We start from the raw sequence: 12,196 nt of genomic DNA on the forward strand, positions 1-12,196 counted from the left end.
ACTAATGAGTTTATGGTCACCGAATATGTTTTTTCTGAGGTAAATGTGACGTTACGTGACATTGTTTACAAGCCGTTATATTGACGTCTTTGCGCGGCTGAAACACAGATTGAGCGATTACATGAGACAGGATATGGATTGTAAAGTTGTACTCTTTCTTTTAACTTATCTTCGGATGTTTAGTCATGTTTATTTTGTGCTGAAACTGGTATTAATGTGGAGGAGATGATCAGTTCACGTGCGCTACGCGCTGCCGCGTCTGTTGAACTGAGGCGCTACAGCGATCTGTCACTCCACATTAAACAGCGCCAAAACCATAGGCGGAGTTTAGGGGGGCCCCCAGACGAGAGCCAGTAATGATTTTGTCTGAGCTATGAATAAAATATAAAAATGAAAGAATTTACATTTTCTCATTTTATTTGTATTATCTTATTATTTTAGTGGTTAGAATAGCCTAATAAGTACGTTTTGGGCTAAATTAATTATTTAAGCCCCATATCCTCACGAGTGATTGATGATTCTCAACTTGAGAGGACATGAGAGGACTCCCTTTTCGTTATTTTCCCGCTTTAGCAAGTTAACAAATATTAGTTGTTGTTTTTTATAAACCCGCTAATAAAAATGTGGTGGACTGAGTCATTTGAAGCGATGGCCTTGAGTGTGGTGTGTGATGCAGTATTCAGTTTAAGCATGTACGCAAGCCACCCTCGGCTGTGACCGCTGAAGTGGAGCTTGTGAAATGTGCGATCGCATCGCCGATTACTCTTGAGAAACTTAAAGATGAAGTAGGCTACGGAAGGACAAATATCCAAACTTTTTCAGACTACTGCAGTTTGCACTCACGCTGCCCATTGGTTCGCCTACATCAGAAAGTTTCTCAGTTATGATGAGAATCTGGCTCTGATCTTCAGTGGCACAGGACAGATTCTCAGATCTTTCTTTACTGCACATAGAGAACGATTTGACTGAAAAACAATCAGAAGAGAAGAGATAGTGAAAGAAAGACAGTGGTCATCTACGCAATTCGGAAAAAGAGGCGGCTTTTCTGCATTAAGTATGTTTTTCAGTTTTTTTTTTTAATGTATTTTTAATTTTGAATATATGTTATATAAATATATGAAATGTAGAACATATAAAAAAGTGTTTGTGGCTCGTCTGCCAGTTGGGTGCCCCCCCAAGCATAAAAGTGAAACTCCGCCTATGGCCAAAATGGCATTTATTGTTTGAATTCTGCAATTCTGGATAGAATTTGAAATCTGAGACTTTTTTTCATATTAAAAGTACCAAAGCACAATGCTTATTGCGATATATTAACTGAAAACAGGCTAGACTGATCGATTCTTGGGATTTAAGACCGTAAAAATGAGAATCGATTAATATCGAGAATCGAGATATCAATATTTTTTACCCAGCCCTACTTTATATGATGAAGAGATTTAGTTTAGGCTTTTATTCAGATTTCAGCAAATGCATAATGCACATAAAATATGTGAATTTTTAGAAATTGAGATTTATACATCTTCTGAAAGCTGAAAAAATAAGCTTTCCATTGATGTATGGTTTGTTAGGACAGGACAATATTTGGCCGAGATACAACTATTTGAAAATCTGGAATCTGAGGGTGCAAAATAATCTAAATATTGAGAAAATCGCCTTTAACAGTGTACAAATTAAGTTCTTCGCAATGCATATTACTAATCAAAAATTAAGTTTTGATACATTTACGTAGGAAATTTACAAAATATCTTCATGGAACATGATCTTTACTTAATATCCTAATGATTTTTGGCATAAAAAGAAAAATCTATAATTTTGACCCATACTATGTATTGATGGCTATTGCTACAAATATACCCGTGCTACTTATGACTGGTTTTGTGGTCCAGGGTCACATATGGTAAACAGAAGCAGAACCAATGAGGTTGTTTTTCACATCAAGCTCAGATGTTTGTTTTCCATTGTTTTCAGCTGTTTAAATCAGAAAATTGTGGAGAAGCAAAATTACAGTTATTATAGGAGGAATATCTTCTTAATGGGTGGAATTTTGTCTCTTAGCTTAGCATTTCACTTTTATTGAGAGCAGAGAAATTATTTAAACACAAATAACATAATAACAAGTGAAAATGATACAGATTCCTGACTGTTTTGTGTTTGTATTGCAGCAAAGATGTTCCGTCGTGTTCTGACGATAGTCCAGGCTCACTGTAAACTGGGTCTCACTGCCACACTAGTAAGAGAGGATGATAAGATTGTGGATCTGAACTTCCTGATTGGGCCGAAGCTCTATGAGGCAAACTGGATGGAACTACAGAACAGTGGTTACATTGCTAAAGTCCAGTGTGCTGAGGTGAGGGTTTGAAATATTAATTGTCTTACTGAAACAATTATGTAACAGGAAAGAAATCGAACATTTCTCCCCAAAGTGCAAAAAAGACAACAAAAGATCTTTTCATGTGCATATTTCATAATGTGAACTTGTCTGAACTTGATGTCTGAACCTTGTCAGGGGGTCAACAAGGTGCATGAAATTGTGAAACATTGTGTTGGGAGGCTTTGGAGCCTGGCGTACAAAGAAAATACAGTACCACATGTGCTGACTCATGCATTGTTCACTGTACGCTGAACAACATCTTTACAAAAAGGCTCTATAAATATATAAAAAAACTCCAATGCAAAGCATTTATCACATTTTTTGGTAAACCTTTTAGCATTTTTTAACTTAATAAAATCTGTTGCAGTCAAGTTAGTCAGTAAGTCAAATATATAAATTAGATTAGGCTATAAATTATATGTATACAGGGTTTTTACAGTCCTGGAAAACTTTACAAAAAAAAAAAATTTGGAAATTAAGAAATCATAAAAGGTCATGGAAATTCTATTTTCAATGTTTTTTTTTTTTTCACAGTTACTATTTTTTATTCAACTGAAGTATATCTATACAGTTTTAGATGTAAATAAGAGTATCTGATTATTCTAAAGAAAAAACATTCCTTTTATAGCTCTTAACATCATGTTTAGAAACTCAAACTTTTAGTTTATTCTAGTGCTCTCAGACGATTAATCGCGATTAATCGCATCCAAAATAAAAGTTTTTGTTCACATAATATATGTGTGTTTACTCTGTATATTTATTATGTATATATAAATGCACACACATGCAGAATGGATATTTAGAAAATATTTACATGTACATGTACATATTTATATTCATATAATTTATATTATTTCTAAATATATTTAATATATAAACAACCTAGTTTTCTTAAATATATACATGTGTATTCATAATAAATATAAACAGTACACTCTCACATGTTATGTAAACAAAAACTTTTATTTTGGATGCGATTAATCGCGATTAATCGTTTGACAGCACTAGTTTATTTCGTTTTAGTGTATATAAAAATCTATAGATAAGGTTTACATGTATATAATAACTTTCATATACGTTTTAAGCTGTTTTAATTAAATAGAAGCTTCATAGATTAGTGCCCATGAGAGTTTGTTGGTTAAACCTTTTGAGGAGCTAATCCATGTAGCTAATCAAGCTAATTGGAGGGGTGAAGTAACCCGATGGGTTTTGTAGAAAATGTAAAGAGTGATGTGTATTGTTGTTTTGTGTGCTTTAAGCTTACAGTACGTTTCCCTCTCGCTCTCTGTACGTATAGGTATGGTGTCCCATGTCTCCTGAGTTTTATCGTGAATATGTGGCCATAAAGACGAAGAAAAGAATTCTGCTCTACACCATGAATCCCAACAAGTTCCGTGCATGTCAGTTCCTGATCCGCTTCCACGAGCGGAGAAACGACAAGATCATCGTCTTTGCCGACAACGTCTTCGCTCTGAAAGAATATGCCATCCGCCTGAACAAGTAATCCCTCTCATTCAAACACATATGCTTACACCAGTGCTTTGTTGTAAAGCTCAATAGTCATTTCCCACTTTTTCAGTGGCTTCCAAGTATTTTTCCCTTTAATTTGCTTTATTAGCATGGAATATTTTTTAGTTAAAAGGTTTTTGAAAATCAGAAAAAAGACAGCTTGATTTATGCACGAATTAACTGCTTGTTAGGTGCTTTCTAACATAAAACTTTTGGTTAATTACTGTTAAATTGGCGGATTGGCTGTTCCAGAAATTGCATTACATCTGCTGTTCACACAAGCAGCAGTTTTTTTGTAAAAGCAGTTTTTCTTCTTGATGGAACTCTCTTGGGTAGTGCTGTTTTTCAGTTAATGAAACATGAGTTTTAAAAGGTCATAAAAGGTTAAGAGGTCATGCTATGTCCGTCTTGAAAAGTTTAAGCAATATTGCTAAATGCAATTTCTTTATACAGAAAATGAATTTTTTCTGGGCCCTTCAAGGTCTTTTCAGGACTGTATTACAAAAGTTGTATTTTTTTTTTCATTTTAATGCTACTCAAGTATGTTAAGAGTTCAGAAACATGCAGTATCAACCAAGTCATAAACTTACTAAAAGCTGCTAAAGAGCAGCTTACACAAGAGCTCAACGGAGCTCAAATGATCCACAAAAACGTATTTTTTTTTAGTATTTCTCAGAACTTTGTATGTTGTAAGGCCATGATGCAAACCTGTGTTTGTGTCTGGGTGTTCTAGAAAGCAATTCTATGAGACTGTCCCTGGCGCAACCTATAATCAGCTTTACTTTGCTGTTAATCACCTTTAACTTTACCAAATGAATGGGCTTTTCCTTCCTTGTAAAGTGTGCAAAGTGTGTTCGAAAGGCTATACTCTAAATCTCATACTGTATGGCGACACTGTAGGACTTTGAGAGTTTGTGAGGTGAAGTTTGCAAACTTTCAGTGGTTTCTTTATATTTTTATTTATATAATTGAATCATTTTTATATATAATAACATACAATGGGATTCTGCTAAAAATATGCTTCGAGTTATGTATTATATTATATTTTAGCAAATATGTAAGCATGTGAACTCCCTTCTTCAACATGCTATATATGATGATATATATGATTTTTGGTACACATGTACATATGTACACATACATTCTCTTTTGTTCTTTCTCATCAGACCGTATATTTATGGACCCACATCTCAAGGAGAACGTATGCAGATCCTTCAGAACTTTAAACACAATCCCAAAATCAATACCATCTTCATCTCCAAGGTAAATGGCCTACCTTTGCTCACTTTCCTGTGAAAATGTAGATTAGTATTTTTAATTTCTAACTTTTAATTTCTGAGGTGTTATTCTTAGCCTCTTTGACACAAATGAAAAAGTCTGCAACCTATGTCAATAAATAATTATTTTCATTTTAAGCAGCATTTAATTCAATCTCAACACTACTTTTACACAGTCAGAAGTTGGTGTGTTGCTGTAAATGCAAAGTTAATAGAGTTCAGCAGAGGTGAAGTACACTGACGTGACCCTTTAATTCCCTTCAGAACTTGACGTTCCAACTATATTTCAAGAAAAGAAATACAGTTCTGCATTTTAGGTGCTTTAGAAATGCTAATAACATTCATGTGTCTAAGATGTGTTAAGCCATTTTTTTTTACCATAAGCTTCTCTTTTTTTGGCATAACTCGTTTAAAGGGGTCATATGATGCTATTTCAAGTTTTCCTTTCTCTTTGGAGTGTTACAACACTCTGCTTGCTGTTTAAAACATCATAAAACTATGTATCTTTCAAATTCTAGCAGACTAAATACGTTTCTGAATGTAGTCGAGATTAAACCCTTGTGTCCACAAATCATGATAAAGTAAATAAAGCAGTAAATAACCATTATTTTGATGATGCCAGTGCTGCAGAGGTTACACACTTTAGTTTTAATTTATATGGAACAATGCATTACTCATTTTACATGTGCCTTTCGTTTTTAGAAAAATATGAAATTTTTTTTTTTAGACATTTTACATCCAACAAAGGTTCAAAACATTCATGTCTATGTATGATTGTCTAATTGAGACACTGATTTCAGGAATGCTGGGATGCTGGCTTGACTTCATTAACTTTACATTGTACCTTAATGCAAATGTTTGGAAATGATTTGATGGGAAACATGATGCACGTGTGCTGATACGATTGTCCTCAAAAGTCAGGCTATTCAAATAAGAGCAGCTGCATAGGAGACGGCTGCAGGTAGGGGTGAGAAAAGGCGGTATGTAATAGAGACAGTGCATACGTTTTTTTTAAATAATAATGTAATTGCGGATGTCTAAAAAAGCTTTTGAAAACCAAAAACTACAACTACAAAAATACCATATTTATTTATTTACTTTCTAAATAGGTTCATTTGCATCTTTTTATCTTCATGAAATGCCTTTGCCTTATTCTGCTATAAAATATTAGCTGAAACAGCATTCCATCCTGTATACAACATCAACAAAATTCGTTTTAAACTACATTTAAAAAAAATTACTAAACTACATTTAGTGATAAAACTTTAGTTTTAACTCCAGGAAATTAGCAGTGTATACTATTATATTACTAAACTAACTGAATGGCTTCAAATTGTATTTTACAGTGTGTTAGATGTTGAAATGCAACACAGCCATGTCTATCTTACGTTTTTGGCCCTAGTTTTCTCATATTTGTTCCGTTTTGTCTGATTTCACATTAAAGATTTAGGCATTTTGACTTTTACAGACCTATTTTGCTGGTTTGCTTGTTGATTACTGGAGCATTGGAACGGCTGTCATCTTCCATTCTTATTCTGTCTTCTCTTGTTTTCTTCTTCTGTCAGGTTGGAGATACTTCATTTGACCTGCCAGAGGCAAACGTGCTAATCCAGATCTCGTCTCACGGCGGTTCTCGCCGTCAGGAAGCTCAGAGACTGGGCAGAGTGCTGCGAGCCAAGAAAGGTAACCGGCTATTGGAAGTCAACATGACTCTAACAACCCTTGAAGGAATTGCAATTGAATATTTTTGGATGAATTTTTAATGATCGGATTATCCGACAAAATTTCAAACTAAAACTGACCTGTCGTGTCTTTTCTGCACAGGTATGGTCGCGGAAGAATACAATGCTTACTTTTACTCACTCGTCTCGCAGGACACACAGGAAATGGCTTATTCCACCAAGAGACAGCGCTTCCTAGTGGACCAGGGATACAGTTTCAAGGTTTCAAGATCATATTTGACCTGCAAACACCTGAATTTGATTATGCTGTTTGGAAATGTGGCCAAACTGGATAGTAATAATAATGAGTCTCAGTCTGTCACATCTCATTCTTTTCATTTCTTTTTAGGTGATCACAAAATTGGCTGGGATGGAGGAGGAAGACTTGATGTTTTCCTCTCGTGAGGAACAGCAGCAGCTCTTGCACAAAGTTCTGGCAGCATCAGATCTTGATGCAGAAGAGGAAGTGGTGATGGGAGACGTGGGAGGGAAGCCACAGGTATCTCCACTTGTTTTTGTTCCTCTCTGCCTCCTCATTTGTTTGCTGGGTGTGAGGTGCTGTTTTGATCTTGATCATTAACCACAGAAATGACAAACACTGCTCTCTATTCGGATTTAAAAGAATGGTCACCCAAAAATGAAACATTTGTCATTTACTTTCTTTCTTCTGTGGAACATTAAAGCAGATATTTAGCAATGTGGTCATGCTGTGCTGGTCATTATGGAAATGAGTTGTTGCGTCTGTGTTCTTTAATGTGCACCTTGTCAGTAAATCACCCAAAGAATTTTCCCCTCCCATCTGCGTTTTTTATGGAATTGCGCTCTAATGCTAATTTGCCCTGTTTAGTAAATCTGGCCCTTAGAGTCATATTGATTCATTTTATGTTTTTGATCTTAACAGCCTCAGTCTCCATTCCATTTAGTATATTATCTATAGAAGACAACTTTATTCAATATTTCTCCTTTTTTATCCAACAAAAGAGAAAAAGCCAGAAGCTTTAGAATGACTAAGTGAGAAAATCAAATGTTCAGGTCAACTGAGAACAGGCCAAGCACTTTTAGTTCTTGATCCATATGGCCTGTCATCTTTTCTGCTTATGGTTTAGAGCATTGATGTACATTCAAGGGTTAAATCTGTATTTGTGTCAAGATGATTTATGTTAACCTGCTTAATGTGTCAGTAAGGATTGTGGTTTGTTTTGTTTTTCCACTTTTGAACCATTTCTATAGTTTTCTCGCCGTATGGGAACTATGAGCTCCATGTCTGGTGCAGACGATGCCGTCTACATGGAATACCAGACGTCCCGCAGTGGCAAGTCTTTAGCTGGCAAGAATGTCCATCCTCTGTTTAAACGCTTCCGCAAGTGAATACACTCACGGCACGGCTGATGTATTTACAGCATCTGGAGAGACCAGGCCACTTCCTGGGACGCCCAGGCAGCATCATAATAAAAGACACTTCATGGCTGCTTGTCTCAGACAGACCAAATTAAAGACTGTGAGAAAGAAGCAAAACTGCTGTAATTTCAGAAAGATAAAAAAATCTAATATGTATAGTATTACAAACAGGATGTTTGTTATTATAAGGATGATTTCTTTTAATTTGTTGTGAGAAACTGAATGGAAACTGAAGGAAGAAATTTGTACAGTATGCAAAAGCCAAAACAGAGCCTGTTTGTGAAATTTACTGGTGAACTTTTAGCAAATAAAATGTACTTTACTATCTAATAAGATTCTATTAGTGCATTAGGTATCTTATTGTCAATGAACAGTATTTATTAATCTTGGTTAATTTTCATTTATTAAGATATTATTGTTAGTTCGTAATGCATTAATGTATACAATGAGTGAGGGTGGTGTGCATTATTTTTTTTAAATTCAACAGTCCAGAATCAATTACTACACTTATATTTTTTTAGGTTTTTGTTCATAAAAATGCTCTTGTGTGGAACTATTTTCTTATCAATTCCAAAGAAGTAGTAACGGACTAATTGGAGAGAGAGAGCGTTTGTGAATTACCGGAGTCTGTGCTGCTTTCCGCAGAGTTTGGCAGCAGCCACATCTCTTATAGCGAAGCTGTAAGTTTAACTGCTTAAAAAACAAAGTATTTCAGTAATCGTACTACTAGTTCACCCAAAAGTGGACATTCTGTCAACATTTACTCACCCTCAAGTTGTTCCAAACCTGTATGAGTTTCTTTCTTCTGTGAAACATAAAAGTGAAACATAAAAGAAGATACTTTTTAAAAATGTTGGTAACCAAGCAGTTGCTGGTCTCCATTGTCATGCGTAGTATGTAAAAGAATACTATTAAGGTCAATGGCGACCAGAAACTCATACAGGTTTGGAACAACTAAAGGGTGACTAAATGACACAATACTTTTTATTCTATTAGAATTTCATGTAATGTAAAATTTGTCCTAGCTGACTAGCAAGCCAATTAACCATGCTTGCATAACTTGAACTTTTAAGTATAAGTTTAACTAAATAGTGAGGTGGCTTTTTTCATGGTTCTTTTCATAACTTTTTTTTTTTTTAAAGAAAAATTTCACTTTGTCATTCAAAACCTGCATGACTTTCTTTTGTGCAATCACTGAGGCAATCTTCAAATTATCTTTTTTTTTTTCAACAATTTTTGGTGGATTATCCCTTTACCAAAAATCAAGATATAGGGTGGAAATAAAGTCTTTGTTGTTTATCTCACTGTACATCTAGGGAATGCAATGTTTTTTTCTACAATGAACTTGGTTGATCTCTTGTGCCTGTAAATGTAATCCTCTTCTCACAATGGTGCTGGAGGTAACCACTCCAGCCAACACAGGTATGTGTCCCCATGTCACTTCACGTGATTTGCTGAATCATATAATCCTAGTCTTTCACACTAGGAGAAATCTGGAATCCCCATTCTTCTTAATACCCGAGTTTGTAATCTTATTATGGATGGATATTAAAAGAACACGCCTCACATTCTTCAGTGTGCAAACTAATTAAAGCCAGTTTATGTTAATTAAACCTGTTGTTTTGGTGTTTTTACCACCAGCTGAGCTACAGGAACATGCAAATTATTAGTTTTAAATTGATGTTCTTGCCATATGATTCATCTCTTCATATATAAAATGCATATTAATCCCATCCTGCCAGTAGATGTTTTGTTTCCTGTGGCTTCCCCGCAAAACAAACGAGTTATTTGTTCAGCAGCTACCTCAACACATTCATTCTGTAACAGACACATGTTGTATAGACACATGGGTAGTTGATATATGTACCATGACAGTATCACATGCTATATTCATTTAAAATTAACAATATTACAATATTTCTTAGACAGCATTTTTAAGTATAAATTAAATGAGAGATGAAGTATTTGTACTAAAAATTAAGATGCCACCATATGTATGTTTATGTTTATACACTTATAAATACTTATATAGTCTTATGTGAGTATAGTTTTACTTTCTCTATACGTCTAAAAAAAACTGCCATAAAGGCATAAAAATGTTCATAATACAAAACCAACCTGCAAAAACAAAAGAGCTTTATTTCGACAGCAACTTTTAAGATTATGATTATAGTTTAATTCTGGGTGATCCAGTGATCATTTGAAGGAAATGTAATGTTGGTTCAAGCAATGACATCTGAATAGATATCATATATCTCAGTGTATGAGTCTCTTTTCACAATGATTTTCTCTGTAATTGTTTGTCTTTCGTCATTTCAGTAAATTCTTTCATTTGTGAGGCATGGTGATTTCTTGTCACTGCTGTCTACATGTCAAATTGTGAGGAACTATGCTGAGTGAACCAGTCCTTTGCTTCTGACAGTTTGCTTTTGGTTTGGACTGTCAGCTATGGGGCTGATTAACACTTACCATATTATGGAGGCTTTTTCTCTTTTCTTCAGGGAGTACAAAATTGTTGCATCATAGCCCAAAAAAACCCTGAGGCTGCATCACTGCCAAAGGTGCATTGACTAATTATGGAGTTAATACTCTGAATACATCTGTTTTTTGTTTTGTTATTGGGTGTGGAGTTTATGTTAATATGAATATATATATATATATATATATATATATATATATATATACATACACACACACAAATATACATACATGCATTTTATATACAGTTTATATGGCATTTTGTATAGGTTTAACAATAACAATAAAAACCTTCTTTAGGACAGTGTAATACTTTAACAGTTTTCTAATTCATAATTGTTATAGAATTTATGAGCTCACATTTATTGATAGATTAGCTGGAATTTTAAAAAAATGTCACACTTTAGGATTATTGACATACCTGCTGAAGGTACATAGGAGAAATGCATCAAATTTTCATTCTTGGGTGTACTATCCCTTTAAGTAACTAGATCCGCTTGGCTCGGAGACAGCGGTTTTGATACCAAGCAAGCATGTGAATTCTCTAGAAAGGATAATCAGTGGGCTTTCCTTCTGTGTCTTTGCATGTGTAGTTAAAGTGATCAATAGTTTAATATGAAGGATACAGAAAGATTTAAATAGAGGCAGGCAATGGAACACGAAAGTTCTTTTCTGAAGCATAAATTGAATCAGTGATTCGTATTTAATTCTTACGATGAGAATCTGGCATAAACATTCTGAGCTTGATTTTCTCTTGTTATTAAAAAAGAGGGTCTAAATACAAGAGGCCTCAAACAGCGGGACTCTGTGAGTCTTTTCATACAGTCTTAAGTTGCTTCGTAAACACGCTAACAGAACATTTAACATATGCTGGGAACACTTAAGAAATTAGGTATTTAGATTATGCAGTTTGCAATAAAAGGAAAGGAACAATACATGTAACAGGTTTTACAAGAAAAAGAGGAGGAGGGGGATGAGGATCAGTATGTAGATGAGTATGAGAACCAACATTTAGGGTGAATATTCCTGCTGTATGCCCCAGTACAACCTAAGCTGTTCTAAGAAGATGAATCCCCCTTTTTTCCAGGACTTCAAAAACAAGCTTGTGGGAAGGTTTCCAATAGTGTCCTACCCAGAGCTGAGCAATTAAAAAAAAGAGAGAGCAAACTACACACTTGATTCAAAGCGCCTGATGGGACACTCAGAAAAAAAGGGCAGTAAGGTAGGGCTAAAAGGTACATCTTTGTACCTTATTTACCCCTAAATGATACATTAGTGCATATTAGTAGGCCTACTTTAAAAGTAACATATAGCCTACCTTTTGACAGCTTTGTTTTCTGAGAGTACATGAACTCAAAAAATACATTTGCACTCATGCAGCGACATGAAACTTGGCCAAGAGATGCGCAGGGATACGAAATCCAAATCTTATTTTACAGGGC

The 12,196-nt window shown here is 34.8% G+C and overlaps 1 protein-coding gene across 2 annotated transcripts in view; it reads left to right on the forward strand.

The window, feature by feature from the left end:
* The window catches only part of LOC107706662 (TFIIH basal transcription factor complex helicase XPB subunit), an 18,689-nt gene extending 10,105 nt beyond the window's left edge, over nt 1-8,584 (forward strand). For both annotated transcript variants that reach the window (XM_016510448.1, XM_016510447.1), the window contains exons 11-17: nt 2,163-2,347; nt 3,669-3,871; nt 5,047-5,143; nt 6,723-6,840; nt 6,982-7,100; nt 7,228-7,377; nt 8,109-8,584. In XM_016510448.1, the coding sequence (XP_016365934.1) occupies nt 2,163-2,347; nt 3,669-3,871; nt 5,047-5,143; nt 6,723-6,840; nt 6,982-7,100; nt 7,228-7,377; nt 8,109-8,246 (1,010 nt within the window). In that variant the 3' untranslated portion in view covers nt 8,247-8,584. The remainder of the gene's footprint in view (nt 1-2,162; nt 2,348-3,668; nt 3,872-5,046; nt 5,144-6,722; nt 6,841-6,981; nt 7,101-7,227; nt 7,378-8,108) is intronic.
* Nucleotides 8,585-12,196: the final 3,612 nt, after the last annotated feature.

The sequence above is a fragment of the Sinocyclocheilus rhinocerous genome, unplaced genomic scaffold (assembly GCF_001515625.1).
Source record: "Sinocyclocheilus rhinocerous isolate Xijiao unplaced genomic scaffold, SAMN03320098_v1.1 scaffold1285, whole genome shotgun sequence".
Lineage (NCBI taxonomy): Eukaryota > Metazoa > Chordata > Actinopteri > Cypriniformes > Cyprinidae > Sinocyclocheilus > Sinocyclocheilus rhinocerous.